Here is an 18,535-nt window from a genome sequence, read left to right as displayed (position 1 = left end):
ATCTGGACTTGCATAGCTCATGCTGGGCTTTTTGATCCTTCCAGTGCATTCAGAAGACCTACAGATCTTCAAAACCCCCTGAAGAAGTCTATCTGGACTTGCCCCACTGGACATTAACAGCAGTTGAAGGAACAAGCATATTAAACAGGGTACAGAAGAGAAAATAAAGGCCTAGGTTCCCATAGGATCATTTTTAGAACCCAAGAAACCTGCCGTGTTCAAAAGATCTTATTTAAGAGTGAGTAAGGTGTTAAATAAAGGAACCATCCAACTCTATTATGGCCACCTCAGCAGTTCATCAGATCCTTGTCTAAACACAGGAGGAAACCGAGATCCCACATGGGTCCAAAGGCCCTAAAGAAAACAATCATTTTGCCCGGGGCAGAGATTACAAAGACAGTTGGGAGTTGATGGTTTGGAGCAGAAACAAGACCTTTGTATTTCAGAAGACTTTTACTGTTAAACAGATTTTTTTTCCCCCCTTTTGTTCTTTCTGAGCAGCTCTAAGATTCCCCACAGTCTTTCAGGCAGTCAAAAACAAATGAGCAATTACACTGAAATGGAGCCTTGCACCCAAAACATTCAGCAATGCCTTCAGATACACCCCCGCAGTCAGCAGAGATTTAACAAGTAAATAACTTACTCCTCCACATCATTACTACACACCTACAAGCAAAATCTAACACCTCTTTCACAAATAGCAGTAATTTCTTTCTGTAAGTAAGAGAGAAGTGAAGAAAACATCCTTTAAGACCTCTTTAAGTCTCAAAACCAAAGATGAAAACAGCAATTAGATTTATGAAGTCTTTTGCAGAGCAGCCTTTCAACACCTAGCTAACCTGTTCAAGCAGAAAACCCCAAATCAACATACGTGACAGTGTTATTTTCATGTTACAAACCTCCAAGGTGTTTTGACGCTTCATTTAATATAGTCTCAAGATTTATATCTGTTGGTTATTTCATTTAAGTTTTAATGAAATGACTCTGCTACCATTTGTTTTGTCTATTTACTTTTGGAGAAGCGCTGCTCTAAAGCCAGGCAACAGAGCTATTTTCATTTTTCTGCAAGATTTGTTTCAAGTAAGTGCTCTGATGAGTCTCAGGATGAGTAATACTCCCATCCAAAATAAGGATGGCTTACACTATCTAGTTTACGTTTTTACCTCATTCTTCTTCGAAAGATGTGATAAAGGCATGGAAGTTTGGCTGTATTTCATACAGGCATTCAAGCTTAACAGCTAAAAGCAGGTTATCCTGCTAAACTTCACTTAAAATGCTTTTAGTAATATTCCCAAGAAACCTTCCAACCTTCAAGTTTAGTGTTTATAAAAAAAACGCTCAAGTAAATCCAGGACAACTCGCATTTTCTTCTGCAAAGAAGCCTCCACACTGCATGCAACTACCCCCACTGGGACTTAAAACACTTTTCAGACTCATCTCCCACTTGTTTTTGCTCCTCAAGCGATCAATTAATGCAACCGCACAAACCTTTTCATTAGGTAAGCAGGAATTGATACAAATAAATTCATTTTGCTGCTATTTCTTTTCTGCAGGTAGAGAAATGCCTTTTCAGGAGTATAAATACTTATTAACTTTCTCTCTCAGCCGAGGTTTGTTCTACTTACTCGTGGAACACCAAGTCCTAATTCGTAAGTGCAGAGAAGCAAGATACAGTAAGTTTTGGTGTTGCTGTGCATTTTAAGGCCTTTCTTTACAGTGCCAGAAATGCCTATATCTTGAGAAGAATATTCAAGCAAACAGCTTCATAGAAAACTACTTCTGTTGACTTTGCAAAGCCTAAGCAATCGCTTACCTTTCGTTTCAGAACGCTGAGTTTTTCAACTACTCCATCCAGGAGACTAACAACAGAGTCCACAGCAGGACAACTGCTCAGTGTCTTCTCCAGCTCTGCCACAACCATTGTAACGTGGCTGGTCTCCCGATCAATGTTTTTCTGTGCAGCTCGAAACCGTTTGTTCAGTGTTTCATATGGCACCTAAGAGAGAAATACCAAGGCATTAGAATTTCTATAAAATCAGGTCTTTCAGAGTTTAAAGGGACTGATGATTTTATTTGACGTAGACAGAACACCATCCAAGTTCCCCAACACTAGAGGTCATCAACTGAACTTGAGTTCTCACATCAAAGCCCATATTTAAGCCCTCTCTGCAAGGAGTTAACACACTTCAAAGATGAGAAAAACACTGACAGGAAATAAAACCTGGTAGATTCTTTTCTGATACCAGTTTCACCTATCCTGCTTTGACTGCAGCAAGGAAATAGTTCAGGGAGAACAGAAAGCAAAGACAAATATGTATCTAAAAAAAGGAAAGCTATGAGTTAACTACAACTAAGAAATCACCCCTCAGAACATGACTAAGTTTACATTTCTTTCCTTTAGGGGTTCATAAAAGAAAAAAGATGAGAAAAACACTGACAGGAAATAAAACCTGGTAGATTCTTTTCTGATACCAGTTTCACCTATCCTGCTTTGACTGCAGCAAGGAAATAGTTCAGGGAGAACAGAAAGCAAAGACAAATATGTATCTAAAAAAAGGAAAGCTATGAGTTAACTACAACTAAGAAATCACCCCTCAGAACATGACTTTAAGTTTACATTTCTTTCCTTTAGGGATTCACAAAAGAAAAGAAAGTTGCATTTGAGAAAGCATGTATAATGCATATTGGCTACTGAAAAACTTACACATTGTACATCAATAGTTATTCAGGAAATCTGATAGGTCTCCTACTTATTTCTGCCCATGAAGGACTGCTTTTTAATACTAACTCCAGTGGGACTATAATGAATACTAAGAAAAACTGTGTAATTTTTCTTTTGCTGAAAAGAGCCTACAGCTTATGGCTAAGTTCATTAAATTCCTCTGAGACTTCACTCGGCTTAGAGGCCAACCAGCCTTGGAAGTCTCCCGCCCTACCTGTCCCATGCCTTTATGGGACAGCCGTTCCCAAAACTGCTACTGCTGGCCATTAAAAACACATATGAGAGTAGTCCACAGCCTGGTCAAATTTTAGGGTGCTGAATGATCTGGGGAAAGCCTGTTCTAAGTGTTAAGCTGCTCCCATCTTGTTGCGTCCACCACAGGGACGGTGTAAGCAATTTAGATGGGAAGTTGCATTACTTAATGGAAACAGGAATTTTGGAACTAAAAACACTGCGCTAACACAGTTAGACACTGAATTCACCCAGAGCTTTTATCTTGAAAAACCCCATGAGAAGGTGTTTCATGTAGCTGTGGCAATCTTGATTGCTTTTCCAATAATCAAAGGCGTAATTTAGCTGGCAATCAGATTACACACATTAAAGGTAAAACAGGAAACGCCAATCAGGGTTCTGTTTGGTACATAGCATGTATAAGTTTGATTACAAATCTTCCAAGTATATCACTTCTAAGCAATTATATCAAGCTTGCCTCCATTTTATTCCTTTCAATAATTTGCATGCAAAGCAAAGAAAGCATCCCCAGGGTCCCCTCTCCTTTTGGACTCTATTAGGAGCGAGGTGACAGCCACTGCTGTTGACAATTAGAGATGCAGAGAAGCAGTTCAGGTTCAGAGCAAGGAAGATCAGCCAAAGTTCTTGCTTCCCAAGACTTTGTATGACCTACAATAAGTTGTCCTTATTTATAGTTGAAGTATAACACAAGGATGCTCTTGATAAGATCTTAAAGGGCTTCTCTTCCTCTCAGAAAGACTGAAATGATCTATTTAATGCTTTCTGGCAACTCAAACTAAGACCTCAACAAATGACAGAACAAGCATTTACCACAGGAAGTATCAAGCTAAAACAATTATTTTCCCTAAAATCCCAGCACCACACCCCCTCAAAACTCAAACCACATAAAGCATCACAATTAATAGGTTTCAACACCTACTTAATTGTCTATATAACCATCTTTAGTTCTTATCTTATTTCCTTTCTTTATTCCCACAAAAAAAAGATAAAAGGCTTTAAAGCTCCATAGCCATAATTCTTGTTTTTTGGGGGGATCATTATTCTGATATCTCTTGCTTTTGAACACGGAAGCTTGCTTCCAACTCCAAGACTTGACACCAGGCAGCATTAAGACAACTTCATCCCTTTTGTTCCCCTGCACTTTTCTTAGTAATTCTTTGAAAAACGTATTTCCTTCAGTGACTTGCATCTACCGAATTCAATTTCTGCAAGTCCTTTGCCAATCACGTTTCCACACCACACTGAAGAGCTACATCAGTCAAGACTTCTGGAAGCCACTACTGATCTGAGCTATCTGTTTGCCTACAAAAATTGGTTTTGTTAAATTTTGAGCAGTCAGTTGAACTGGACACAGATGTGGTCCGTTTGAAACATAATCTAGCTTCAATCTCCCTTTTCCCTAGTTTCTTATCTGCACACAAGAGCAGTGACACTTCCCGTTTCCCATGCTCTGTCTCTTCAGCGTGCAAATTCCTGGCACAGTCTGTGTTCATAAGACATTTAGAACAATTGCACTTTCAATTTCAGCTGGCATCATTATATATCATTTATACTGTGTCTAGGTGCAACAGGTCTTTGAATCTTGTTTTATCCGCCTTTCTTTTCCTCCCTCAAAAAGGATCTGAATATCCTGTGTGGAAGAGGCTAGGAACTGAACTGTTTTACTATAGACTCTGAAAGTAAACACAAATAAACATATTGCTAAACATAAATTTAGTGTACCATAACAAGGGAAATTGCTTCCAAGGTACAATGAAATTATTTGCACAACTGAAACTGACATTAAATACCACCAGAGTTTGTCATAATTTGCATGTGCACTTGCTTCTAACTACAGAGCCAGCAGTTTTTAGAGAATATTTCTAAATCCAGGTACAGTTTTTCCACTTACTTTACAGGACTAGATTCTACAAATGCCCAGATTCAGAAACTGCAACCACTACATTCCTTACTGAGACAGCAGCTTATCTAGATCCTGCATCTTGATCCCCTGGTTCTTCATTACCCGCACAGCTCCTGTGCTGCAAAAGGCTCCATTCCCCAGCACTGGTTTGCTGTACCACAGAGCTCTTCTCACCACAGAGCTCTTCAGAAGTTTCAGGCACTGTACCAGTCAGTTTATTTTTTTTCCAATAATGAAAGGAAATGGAAGGAGAACGTAACAAAATTATGCACTGGAACATGTTACTCTAAAAATCCTTAATTATGGTTCACTTTAATTTTCAGATGTCATAGTTATAAACAGTGGACACCAAACTTCTTGGACCAAGAGATGGCTGCAAAATTGACTTATCATTAACTGCCACAGGCCTATTAAAGACTTTCCACTTTCACTGCCAGTACCACTCTGTGGCCAAATCTGGATTACAGAGTTCTTCTTTAAGGACAAGAGTGGCCTACAGAGCTCAGCCTAGGCAAGCATTACCTTAAGGAAAAAAGATAAACAGCTACTAAACATTGAAAAAAAAATGACATAAAGCAGCAAGAAGTGACCAGAATGTATTCTGTAAAAGCACAAAACCAATGTGTCCTACTCATCAGAGCTTGAAAAACCACACCTCAGTCAGCTCATACCATGAGCGCACAAGAGGATACAAAGGAGATGCAAAATATTAGTGGGCAGCACATTTAAATCCAGTGCCACTAAACAGATTTTGCTTCTTTTGTTCATCAGCTTTCACTGCTGCAGACACATTATTCGGCTTCAGCATGTACTAAACCAGGTCAAACTCAAACCTACTGAAAAGGAATTTGACTGAAGTTGGAACAGCCCACACAAGGGGTAAAATTACAGTAATGCAAGTTTTTCCAAAAATCAAAAATTTTGCTACTGTGATGTGAAGGAAACTCTGCTTGGCTGGAAGCTTCTGCAACTGTAACATATGCCTGCTTCCAGCTGCTGAACGCTAACGGAGAGGCAGACACAACTGAATAACCTGATCTAAGCATTTTCTTCCTTTCAGGAGTTCACTCTGGTTTTAGAAAGCCAGAAAACTCAGGTGTGCTCTCCCAGAACGTGCTGCAGCAACTTCTGGCTGTGGAGACAAGACAGGAGAGGATCTTGCTGGTTCTAAAAGCTGAAAGTGATAGAAGAGGAGGAAGGACTGCAATGCGAGCTCTACCTTGGTTGCTCAGTTGATTGGAAGGAGTAGAAAACAGCAGAGCTACAAATGTCAGAGGCATTTTTTAAGCTTACACTTAGGAACTCAACTATGATGGCAACTCTGGCCCTCAGCCCAAACACAGTCCTCTCCCAGCCCGTGAATGCAAATAAGGCACCAAGGCAAGACTGACCAGTTCCAAAATCACAAAGTGGCTAAATACTATGTGCGGCTGCAGATAGTATTTCTTTTAATAAGCCACATCAAATTTCACTTGAAATGCCATTAAATATAGTGGCATTATCTACTAAATACATTTCCATCAAAACAGCTTTTTCAGTAAGTCATTCATTTACTAAGTGATGCCATTTTCTTGAGTTTTACGAATGCATCTTAAGAAAAAAAATCACAGAGCTAGAAAAAAATGTATTAAATGCTTACATATGTTGTATCCTGACCATTAGCAAACTGTATATATTCCCCAAGTGTTTACTATCAGTCTAAAAATAAAGACACAAAGTCGAATATCAAGTTAAACCAGTTAATCATGTACACAGGATCCCACAATGCATATCTACCTTTGGATTTTATATTATCAACATTTCTAATGAGATTCTTAGTTTTCCTTCTTAAGGTTTTCGAAATGCACCTACATGTACTCCACGTACAATGCGCCTACTTTAGCACTCCATCCATAAATCGAATATATAGAAGCAGACTGTCGATAAATACACTTGCCTCGGTCCATGCTTTTCACTGCAGCCTCAGAGAAAATCTGCTTTAAAAAAACATCCCATCAGAACATACCATCTGTAGCCTTAACACCACCAAAAGGGAGAGCAGGATGCAAATAATTTCCTCCTCAAAGAAATTCATTAATTATAGAGAACAAAGCTTAAAAAGCTTCACTACCCCAATGGTATTTATGTTGGTGGGAGTCAGACAACCAGACTGGACTTCTTATGCTGGTTTTAGTACCTTGAATTCCACTGAGCAGCTTAATGGCATCTTGAGAATGTAGCAAAGTTTTAGCTTCATTGCACACGCGCAGCTCCTGTGACAGTCACAGACACTCACGCATTAAGCATCTGGGGCTTCCAAACAAAGTGAAGACATACCCTGCTGAAGGGCTCTCTGCTTGGGAGAAAGTACAAGATAACAAAAGAAATATGAATTGTGGCAAGATCTTCTTTGCAGAGGTGTCCTAGTCCTCCAGCCACGATGGATGCAAAGCATTCTGAGACACAGCTAGGAATCCAGCGCTCACTACCATTGCAGCCAACCTATACATCCACTTTATTCAACCTGAGTTCAAGTTAGTAAGCAATTGTAATTACAAGGGCTTTATTGAGAGATGAACAACATAAGGAAGACAAAGAAAAGCATCTACACAACTGAGCCTGTGACCCAGCAACAAAGTATCCGTTCTAAATGCCTTTGTCCTTACTGGTGAAGTCTCCTAAGTCTTCCTGGTTGTGGATGAGCAGCTGAGTCTGGAGTCTGAGGTACTATTCACTTGTGATGTTTAAAGCAAGCTCAAGATATCCAGGTACATGGGACCAGAAGGGAGGGAGCTCACTGACACTACAGAGCTGCTATCATTTCTGAAATGTCATGGGGAGCAAGGTAAGTCCTCAATGACTGAAAAGGGCAAAAACAGAAGCTGGAAGATCATGGAAGCTACAGGCTGGTCTGCCTCATCTCAGCTCTTGGGAAAGTTACGGAAAAAAAAAAATCAGTTGACTGGGAATAGCCAGCCTAGATTTGCCATAAGCAAACCAAGCTTGTTTGCACTGAAAGCAATCAACACCACTTGCTGTCAGTGATGAAATGACTGCCTCTGAACGGGAGGAGCACACTGGCAGTCCTTCCTGCGAAGCTTAGTTACGTTTTTGACATGGTCTCCCACAGTCTTGTAGGCAAACTGGGGAGACATGGACTGAATGGCTGCAATACAACACAAGTTAGGGACTGACTGGACAGCTCAAAGAAGAACAGTCAGTGGTTCAAAAGCTACCTAGTAGACAACTACAGGTATTGGCTGACTCCTGAGAAATGTTACCAGCTCTAACATGTGTGTCTTCTTCAATCATCTGCCCTACGGACAGAATACACAATCAGAAAGCTCACAGAGGACAACAAACTGGTGCAGTGCCTGACAACGCTGCATGGCAGAGCTGCCATTGACAAGGACAAGCTGGAGAAACACACCAAGAACTTTATGAAATGCAATCAAGGCAAAAACCAGAGTGCTGCATCTGGCACAAAACCACCCCATCCATTAGCACAGTCTGTGGAACAACTGGCTAGGACCACTGCTGCAGAAAAAGATGTGGAGGTTCTGATGGGCAGCAGGTTGAACATGGCTCAGGAACACTCCCGTGGCAGTGAAAGTTTTATAGCAGAAACACCACAGAGTGTTCCTTATCCATAAATTCTGCTGGTTGTTGTTGACTTGCAGAATTTCAACACTGCAACATCCTGTGGTCAGACATTTCACAGCCTCACGCATCGAGTGAAGAAACACTCCTTGGTTTTGACTTGACAACTGCTAGCCTAATTTGAAACCTTATAGTTCTTGTTTTGGAAGAAAAAAGGGAACATTCACTCTTTTCTCTGTCTCTTACATCTCCTGAGATTGAAGAGGCTCTTTCTAAACCATTCTTTGAAGACAGCCATTACTTATCTCTAATCATTCTTGCCCTGCTATAGACATTTTCCAGCTCTGCTACATCCTTTTTCAGGATGAGGGAAGGGAGAAAGTAAGAGTAACTCATGAGAGAACTACTTGAGAGAAGGAGAAACCACGGCTTTTCATTTCTACATAATGAGGTTCTCCATTCTTCTCTTTCCCAACACTTTTATCCTAAGTTCCTTAACATTAACCTGATCATTCCCAGAAAGCATTCACTACAACACCAATGAGCAATGATGATAATTTCTAACTCAGTTATTACTTATAAGATTAGGATTGTTTTCCTTTCCACCATACCCAGAAGTGTCACACTGCACTTTCTTATACTTAATTTCATCTGTTTTAATACCCTTTCAGTCTCTAATACTTCACACTGGGGTTGTATCTGCAATATCTCAATCACCTGAGCACCATCAAGGAAACTGGATCGTCTCAGCACTTGCTCTCTGCCAGGCTGTTCAAACACCTCAATATCAGCACTTGGGGCAGAGATGCCAGCAGAACCCCATCACTAAACTTCATCCATTACAGGGGTTGCCTCTTACCTCTTGATGTTCATTTCTTAACTTGCCCAGTTACCTATCCACATAAGGACTTACAGTTTCTTTCTTTCAAGAGTTTCTGGTAAAGGATATTTCCAAAAACCATTCAGTAATACAAATAAACCATCAATTAAATCCACCACCTATTTTTTTTTTTACTTAGAAGTCAAATCTTTGCATGGCATAACTTTCCTTTTTTTAAAGGTCACATTAACTGACGTACATTATTCTGTACTTGGTAAGTAAGAACAGTACTTCTGCATAAACAAGCCACTGGTTGGCAGGGAAAAGTCAAGTACATATATTAAGAATTTCACTAAAATTTTACTTAAAGTAGAAGCACTACAACAAAGTCTTCTACTTTGTCTTTCTTCCACAGCTGCCCAAAACAATCCTTGGGCTACTTCAGGAAAAACGCTTTTACCAGCATTTATCAGAGAATTTCCAGAGAATTAAGGGGACAACTGGACACAGGAGAAAGGGACTTTTCCTGTGCCAAAGTAGTTTATAAATAAAGTGTTACGTCCCGCATTTCTATTTCTTCAGAGGTATAGGATGTTAGGCCAAAGTGTAATTGCTACTGCATGAAACTTCAAATACCAGCCTGATGCTGCCTGTAAGTCTTCCTAACTGATACACAGCAACACTGAAAGATTGAATTGCACATGTTTCCTTCATAATGAAAATTTTGTGAAAAATGTAGGCCTTTATCCTCCCACAAGTCTTTAGCCTTATGCTAGGCCTTTAGCATACCAGATCTCAAACTAACCTGGCCACATCCCACAACATGGGCTAGACTCCTTCTTTACTTATGCAAATTCAAGCCTAAAGAATTCCAAATAAAAATGGAAACTAAAGCTACAACATTAATCAAAAACAGTTTCTACCCTCCAGTGACTGCATATAGGAAACCAGTTCAGATGTAGCGGAAAGAAATAGAAAATAAAAGCCAGATTGTATAGCTACCATTTGGCGGCTGGAAATTATAGAGCAAGAGTAATACTTCAAAAAAGTCATCACAATTGAAGGAAGAATTATTTGATGGCGAAAATAAAGTCATTAGTCATGCCCCAGCCTCCTGTTCACAAAAATTTTCAAAGATTTCTTTCCTAAAAAATGATTTTCACAGAAAACAGCACAGACAACACAAATAAGCATCTTTTCCATAGGTTAGCAACTCTGTGAAAGAACACCTGACTTCCTCCCGTAACTGGGAGAAAGGAGTTAATCAGGTCTAACTGGACAGCAGTCACAGCTCATACGCAGGGAGGTTTTAACCACGTGTCCTGACTTTACTGATGTCAGTGTGAACCAACCTTCTTTAACGTTACAGTCTCCCAGGTGAAATGCCACATAAAGTACAGAATCTTTTAAACATAAAACCTTACAATGTGTGTCTTTTCAAATGAACTGAATCATGGGCAGGAGGCAACTTGAAATGGATTTTAAAAATGTCTTCAGCTACACAGAGTCACATAACCAGGAGGAAGAAAAAAAAAGTTAAGAAAAATAAAACAAGAGTCCTACCAGATTAGGTGGGGGGAACCATTACAGAACTACGCTCTCCTTTCAAGGGTCAGAAAAATGATGTGTTTCCTCTCCTCAATTGTGTTAGCTTATAACACCTGCAAAGCATCAGAGATTTGTATGAATCTATAGGTCTCTGAGAGAATTCAGTTGAAGACTTTGAGGTACAAATAAGCTTTTTCAAATGCCATATATTGCACTCTTACATGGAATTAAGCCTAGCCACAGAAAGGTACAGAAAAGAAAGTGAGAAGTGCAGCGACGAAACTGGCTTTCAAAAAAACAGAAGCCAAGCCAGTGAGCTCTTCCTTAAGCAAGAGGAAAGATGAAGTGTAAGAATACAGAACAAAGATTAAGCATCTCCCAAGTTGTTTTTGTAAACAAACAGTGTCAAGAGAAAAAGCAAACCCAGCAAGAAACATCTCTGAGAATTAAGCTGTTTCCTTGAGACGAAATTAGATCCCCATGCTCACCTTCAACAAAACAGAAAAGTAGAGGACATCTACTATACATGAGACCATGTGAAAAATAAGGCAGGGTACAATAAACTACTGCAAATTTTCCTGTAAACCAATAACAATTCAGCATTTCCACGCAGAATTACTGAAATTATGTATTTTTATAATTTTATTTCTTCTTCTATAGCTCTTGCATTATTTCAGAGCTGAGTCAACATCTTTATTTGTCACTGAACTGATCCAAAATGTAAATTATATCACCACTTATCCACAGAATGAATTCTTCTGATGTGCAGCTCACACCAGTTCATTGAAATAGTAATTTTTTCCTTGCTCTAGGCAAAATCAGAAAAGGAAAAGAAAGTTAAAAGAAAGTAGCAGTGTATTTCAGGAACAAGAGGCTTAGAATAATGGCTAGATTTAGGCTTAATTAGGTACAAGCATTTAAATAAACTCTGGAAGAGACACAGATCAAAACAGACAAGATAACTTCATAAGCCTAAACGCAGATCATTTGGACTTTTTTTTTTTAAATAGCTCTTTTTCAAAAGAGTTTCCATGTTTTTGAAGTGTAAAGCCTAGTACTTTTCCTTACTTAAAAACATGTCAGTTTTACCACTCGGGAAGACAGTACCGCAATATTCTAGAGCAGCTACTGCCGACAAAGACGGTATCGTTAGAATATTCAAAGCGGCTACTTCAATACAGGAGAGAACAAGCAGCAAAATTCCTGGCCTATCCATCTGCTACATACGTACTCGCTCAACAGGAGCGATTATAATCCTTCAAATATTATCCTTTCGCACAAACTGCTAGTAACTTATTACTGAATACATCATGAACTTTTGAACGAGGCTTCCAACCACAAAATCAAGTGCTTTCCAAAGCCATTTTACAGTTATATAAAACTGTCTTGCATCCTTATGCAAGCAAATCGACAGCCATTTTAGAGTCCTGCCTAGAGCCACACCAGGGACATCACAGACCACTCATTTTCACTGCACGAGTTTATAGCAGCACCTGGGGCTCATGCCTCAAGAGAAATTTCTTTGCTTTCCTCCTTTTAGCAGAAATATTTGAATACTACCAAAAACCAAAGCATTCCTTCCTGGCCAAAGAAGTGGCCAAGTTGCTACGCTGAGGTCACGCAGCAGGTTTGTGTCCAGCGCAAGTCCCTTCACTTGTTTCGATCCTTCCTTTTTTTCTCAGTATTTCTTCGTTTTAACCACAGTATCACCTTTTCAGATGAAAGAGGCTGTCATCCTCCTGTGTGTTTGCACAGTCAAAACACCATGATACCGGCTGCAGCCTTTAGGCTAGAGATCCCATTTCCAATCAGACTGCTCCCAAAATAACCTACTCCAGCTGCAGTGACAGCATTTCTACCAAGACAAATAATTAAGGATTATTGATTCAGCAGACCTATATCAGAACATACAAATGACCGAAGTTATACTCAATATATTAACTGTTTTACTTTAATTCTCCTTAGTTTACAACTCAAGGTTATCCACAGAGCGCTCAAAAAAAGCTGAGTTGAATCTATAGTAGGTTGCAAAGCAGTTCCATTACTGACAATCATAATAAAGATATCCTAACAAAAATTTGCTTCATAAGGAAGAAAATGCTCTAAGTAATCAAGTAATACAGCATATTTCACATTCTGGGCTAGCAAATACTTCCTATATAGTGTGTCTTCAAGCTGCAAGATATGGGAGGCCAAGTTTCTTACGTTTTTTTAAGGACTGATGGATTTTGCCACCATGCCCTTAGAGCCCATCTGCTAAAACAGCACTTTCCTAAACGGCTGGGCCAAACAGCATCAAAAGGTACACTATGATGCCGATTAATACAGGAACTACTGAATTGAGAGAGTATAGGAAGAGGTTTAAGAATAAAAATTGACACTGGATGCTCCATGACATCCAGTAAAAGCTCCGCTCCTACCATAGTAAGTTATGAAGATTTTTCCTCCTATTATCTAGCAAACGTTTGAAGCTTATCTTTGCTCCTGTTTACCAGCTCTTGAAAAGCATTCACTATGCAAAGAATCAAAGATTTCACAGATATTCTTGCTTTATGTCAACATTTAAAGTCCCCAACATGTTAGCTATCATATAAACATATTATTTCTGTACCAGAAAACATACACAAACTGAACTCACAAAATCACAGGGCACTGTCCTGTGAAAACACAACAAATCAAGTGTGCTGCAACTGTGAATTGCGACATCAGATAAGCATGAAGATACTAACAGGAGGTCTTCTGTAAAATGTTTGAGAGCATTTTTCTTCAAGTATTTTGCTACAGGCACAATGGAGTACTGATAATCAAGCAACATCTCGAGCTCATGGTCACACTGTTTGCTTCATGAAAATGTGGTTTATAGGGAGCAGGCAAGGTGGAAAGGTCCCCACAGGAGCCAATTCCTACTTCAGAAGTTTCACATTGGAAGGCAGCTGAAGTCCCACAGTATCAGATTTTTCTTAACACACAGCAGCACACAGAACAGCAGCAGCAGCACAAGAGGTGGCACACTTGTCTGCTGATGTGCGCCCAGGATGTGTCAAAACGGGAAGTGCACTATTCAGCAACACACGAATGCTTGGTGTGGTCACTCAATGCACACTGGGTGAGTCAGAACACCCAGTGGGAAGATGGATTTAGCGTGAGAGGTGAGCGTTCACACAGTACAGAGCTGACAGTTACCAATATCCACGTTCAGCTTATTCACCCTTCTACTTGAAAAGCACTTCACAAATCAGGTAACAACCTACAAGTACCATATATACACTTTTTTTGGTACATTAGATGTTACAAGTTCTGTTAGTTCTGTCCTCCTCAACCTCCTCCTGAACCACTTTTACTGCACAAGTTTTGCTGCTACATACGTTCAAAGTTTTTGTCAAAAGTACTGTGTGGCTCATGATTTCAAAGTACAAAGCTATGTTCAAAACCAACTTATAGTGAAGATCATAAAGAGCGGCAAAAATAAAGCAGTGCAACCAATTATGCAATAAAGGAATCTTGCACCTTTTCTGCTTCAGTGGGAAAAGCTGACCTGAACTATCTGACATCTTCACCAGTGACCCAGATGACGGGTCAGAGTGCACCTCCAAAGTTTGCAGATGATACACAACGGGGAGGAGTTGTTAACACGCCAGACGGCTGTGTTGCCATTCACAGGGAACAGGCTGGAGAAATGGGCAAACAAGAAACTCATGAAGTTCAACTAAGAGAAAGAGCTACACCTGGGAAGGAATGACCACATGCACCGGTACCTGCTGGAGACTGGCAGCTTGGAAAGCAGCTTCCCAGAATATGGCCTGGGGGTCCTGGTGGACAAGTTACCCCTGAGACAGCAAGGTGCCCTGGCAGAAAAGGAGGCCAACACCACCCTGGGCTGCATTAGGAAGAACACTGGCAGCAGGTCAAGGAAGGTGATCCTTCCCCTCTACTCAGCATGAGTTAGAGCCATCCAGAGTGCTGTGTCCAGTTCTGGGCCTCCGGTACAAGAGACATAGACAAACTGGAGCAAATGCAGTAGAAGGCCACAGATATTACTAACATATTAGAGCAGCTGAGTTATGAAGAGAGGCTGAGAGAGATGGGATTTTTCAGCCTTGAGAATAAAAGGCTCGTGGGAAGTCTTATCAGTGTGTATAAACACCCAGTGAGGGGAGAAAAGATGGAGCTAGAGTGCTCTCAGCGGTGCCCAGTAAAAGGACAATAAGCAGTGGGCACAAACTGAGATACAGAAGATGCCATGTCAACAAAAGGTTATTTTTTTTAGTACTGTAACAGCAGTCGAACACTGGAACAGGTCTGCCTAGAGAGGCTGCTGTCTCCATCGTGGAGATAACGAAGAACAGCCTGGACATGGTCCTGAACAACCTGTTCCAGCTGACCCTGCTTTGAGGGGAGGCTACTGGACTGGGCTGTCTCCAGAGGCTCTTTCTACCCTCAGCTACTCAGCGTTCTGTGTGCTCAGGATGTACGCTTCTTAAAATCCATCCTCCTATCTATTCCCCTCTTCAGCATGCAGGCAAACATTGTATTTCCATGAGTACTGAAATCTTATTAAAGCTGCTGCCAGTATTTCCCCTGCCACAGCTGCCAACAAAAGAAGCCAAACAGCAGCTCTGAGAAGGTGCTCGAGTATTCGGTGTCTCCGCAGCTCTCCTTTTCATCAGCTTTTTGGAAGCAGTTGCAGCCCAGCTAGCCCTAAACTCTTGCCAATGAACAGCCCAGATAAGAACATTTCCACAAGTGATCATCCCTGCTTTCAGTTCTTCCACCTTCTAGTTTTGGGGTCTTACTTCATATAGCTTGTTAATTCTGTTTAATAATTATTCACACTTGCAAAGAGACGGATGCATTATCTCGCTTCCTGTCATCACTTGTTTATTAGTGTTTCGGCAAAGAACTACGATAACAATGTTCGCATTCATTCATTTTTAAACTGCCAGCTTTCACGTTACATGCTCTCAGACGAGACTTGCATAATTCTCTATCAGTAGGCTTTTTTTAAAACAAAAAAAATATTCACAGCACTTTGGAGGAAGAATAGCTGGCAACCTTTTCGTCCTTGAGAAGGGACTGGAGTGGGGGGGAATATTCAAGTATTATTTTGTACACTTCAATAGCTTTCCTAGATTCAGCTGAAGAGCTCTATTTACCTCCCCTGAGCTGAACTGTTGAAGAATGGCTGAAGCATTTCCACTCCTGCAGCAACCACGATTCAGCTATGGAAAAGGGATGTCCCTCTGCAGTTTTAAGCACTCTTTCACATGAAAGGCGCCCTGTGGAACATACTGTAAATGTAGAGCTATTACACAACTATTATCTAGCAATGTTGGCATGAGGAAGCCAGAGGGAGGAAACAGGAAGGATATAAATACAAGTCTACAATCTTTTATATTTTACTCACATCAGGGAAAATCACGAGTGTCCAGAGGTCCAAGAGAAATATCTGAGCTACTATGTTAACAGACAAAGGTAAAAAAACCCAAATACATGCATTCACTTCAGTGTGTTTGAATAAACTGGACATAAAAATTCACGGGGCTCAGTCCCAGAGAAGCTTGTGAGCACCTGCTCCCTAATGAACAAAATGGGATTTTATATCAACTTAAATTTAGCAGACTTCAGCCTTATTGTGCATTTCTCCCTGCTGCTTTTTCACCCTCACCACTAAAATGTTTTGATATATGACTCACAGTTAGGAACATTTAAGAGGATACATTCAGAAGATTTGAGCAGACACTGTTCTGGCAGGTTTGTTAAACAAAGAAAAACGCTATTAAAGATCACAGGAACAACCCAGAATTTGAATGGGTGCTGGGAAGAATCAATAAACATCACCTTTGCTGGAAAGAAAGGATTTCAGTGCAAGGGTGTCTCACCCTCTCACTATTTAGCTTCCCAACTTTACAAACAACATTCCATTCTCTTATGTATATTTTTGTTAAGATTTTTTTCAGGGATAAAGAATGCTTGTGGAAATAAGAGAATTAGTCCAAAATATTATCTACCTTTTAAATGGCTGGCACTTTGACAATTCATCTTAAGACACAAGCAGCAAAACAAGAACTCACTGATCCTCACTGCCAGTAATTTTTCAGGAATGTAACAAGCAAAGCTGTGATAACAACTGGAATTCATCTAAAACGCAGTCTTAAAATGAGCTTAACTTTAAATGCCTTCACACTGTTCTGGCTGTGGAAAGTGCTAGAGCACTCTTTACAGCTATTTTAAAATTAAAGCCTGATGCTGTCAGCTTTAAAGTACTTCACGATGACAGAAAGAAGCCTTCGTATGTAAAGTGGGAATCAACACTTTGTCCTTCTGCTTCTTGGAACTAAGTAGAACGAAGCCAGCAGAGCGGAGAAGGAGGACATGCACAAGAACACGGCTAGAAAGCCTGCAAAACAAACACTGCAAAGAGCAGCCAGTACTCGGTGTGTGAAAGCGCTGCATATTCTCAGCACAACAAAGTTCACTTCACATAAACACCTTCTATAGATGAAAAAATGTCGATACACTGACACGAGAGACGTTTCAATATGCATTTTGCAACAGAGATCCTTCTGCTAGCTCCCTCCCACAGTTACTGCTATTAATGTGGTAGACCTACTGTATATACAAGACGACTTCAAACAAAGGTTTCCATTGATTCCTATAAGCATCATCCTTACAGTTCAACAGTTCTGTGAGGCAATGACCTTAACGCTCACTCCTTCATTTGCTTTACAATACCTAGTTAAAACCAAAGACCAGCTATGCAGCCTTGGGAAAAAAACCATCCTTCACACAGGCTCAGTACCTTAACCAGCACTGTGCTTGTACCCAATCTAAGTATTCTGCCTATTCACCTCTACAGGCCTCCAGCTTCTCCCTGTACGTCTGTTCCTTTTCACATTTGAAGCTCATCTCCATCTTCGGGGGACCAAGAAGCCAGGGAACCATATTCTACCACCACCTCCACTCCCTCCCCTTTAACACGTCTCCTAACAACGCCACGTCGATTCAGCTGATCATCTGGCATGAGCGTTTAAAGCCACCCTCGGTCTTCCTGAGCCACCATCCATACGCCCCTAAACCGTCTCCCCCAGCCTGGCTCCGTCCGAGCCCTCTCCCCCGCCTCACATCACCCCTATGACCACCGCTTCGCCTTGCCACAAGGACCTGACTTCTCCTCTCCCTCCTCAGGCGGCTCCTCCAGCTCTCAACGACCCTTTTTGTGTCTCGGGGGCCTCCCCCTTCACCTCGGGGCACGGAGGCACCCGGGGAGAGCAGCATATTCCAGGCACGTCCCTCACCCTCAGCAGAGGGGGAGGGGAAGAGGAGAAGCTCTAGCGGCGTTAACCGAGACGTCAAGCGGAGGAAAACGGGGACGGGCGATCAACTGTGTGGTGGGAATCCCTCCCACCCCACACCCCGCAGCCCTCGGGTCCCAGGGGCTCCTGAGGCGGGGAGCGGGAAGGAAGGGGGGACGGGGCGCCCGGCTCGTCAAGCTCTTATCTCGCCCTCAGCGCTGCTCCAGCGGGACGCTAACGGCTTTACCCCTCTCCTGCGTGCCGGAGGAGGAGTAGAAGGCTCGGCACCCACCTTGAGAGTGGGATACTCCTGCACCTTCAAAGTCATTGAGAGCTGAGCAGCTGATTCCTGCACCGCCATCTTGGATTAGGCACCAACCTCCTCCCTGCTCCTCCTCCCCCAGCCCGGAGCGGTGGGA

At 41.3% G+C, this 18,535-nt stretch overlaps 1 protein-coding gene across 3 annotated transcripts in view; it reads right to left on the bottom strand.

Annotated features, from left to right (window-relative positions):
- Positions 1–18,477, bottom strand: part of MAEA (macrophage erythroblast attacher) — a 47,716-nt gene extending 29,239 nt beyond the window's left edge. For all 3 annotated transcript variants that reach the window (XM_010190008.1, XM_010190009.1, XM_010190010.1), the window contains exons 1-2: positions 18,409–18,477; positions 1,814–1,996 (exon numbers count right to left, since the gene is read on the bottom strand). In XM_010190008.1, coding sequence (XP_010188310.1) covers positions 1,814–1,996; positions 18,409–18,477 — 252 coding nt within the window. The remainder of the gene's footprint in view (positions 1–1,813; positions 1,997–18,408) is intronic.
- Positions 18,478–18,535: the final 58 nt, after the last annotated feature.

The sequence above is a fragment of the Mesitornis unicolor genome, unplaced genomic scaffold (genome assembly GCF_000695765.1).
Source record: "Mesitornis unicolor isolate BGI_N332 unplaced genomic scaffold, ASM69576v1 scaffold14168, whole genome shotgun sequence".
Taxonomy (NCBI): Eukaryota; Metazoa; Chordata; class Aves; order Mesitornithiformes; family Mesitornithidae; genus Mesitornis; species Mesitornis unicolor.
This window is presented reverse-complemented; position numbering and strand designations above follow the sequence as displayed.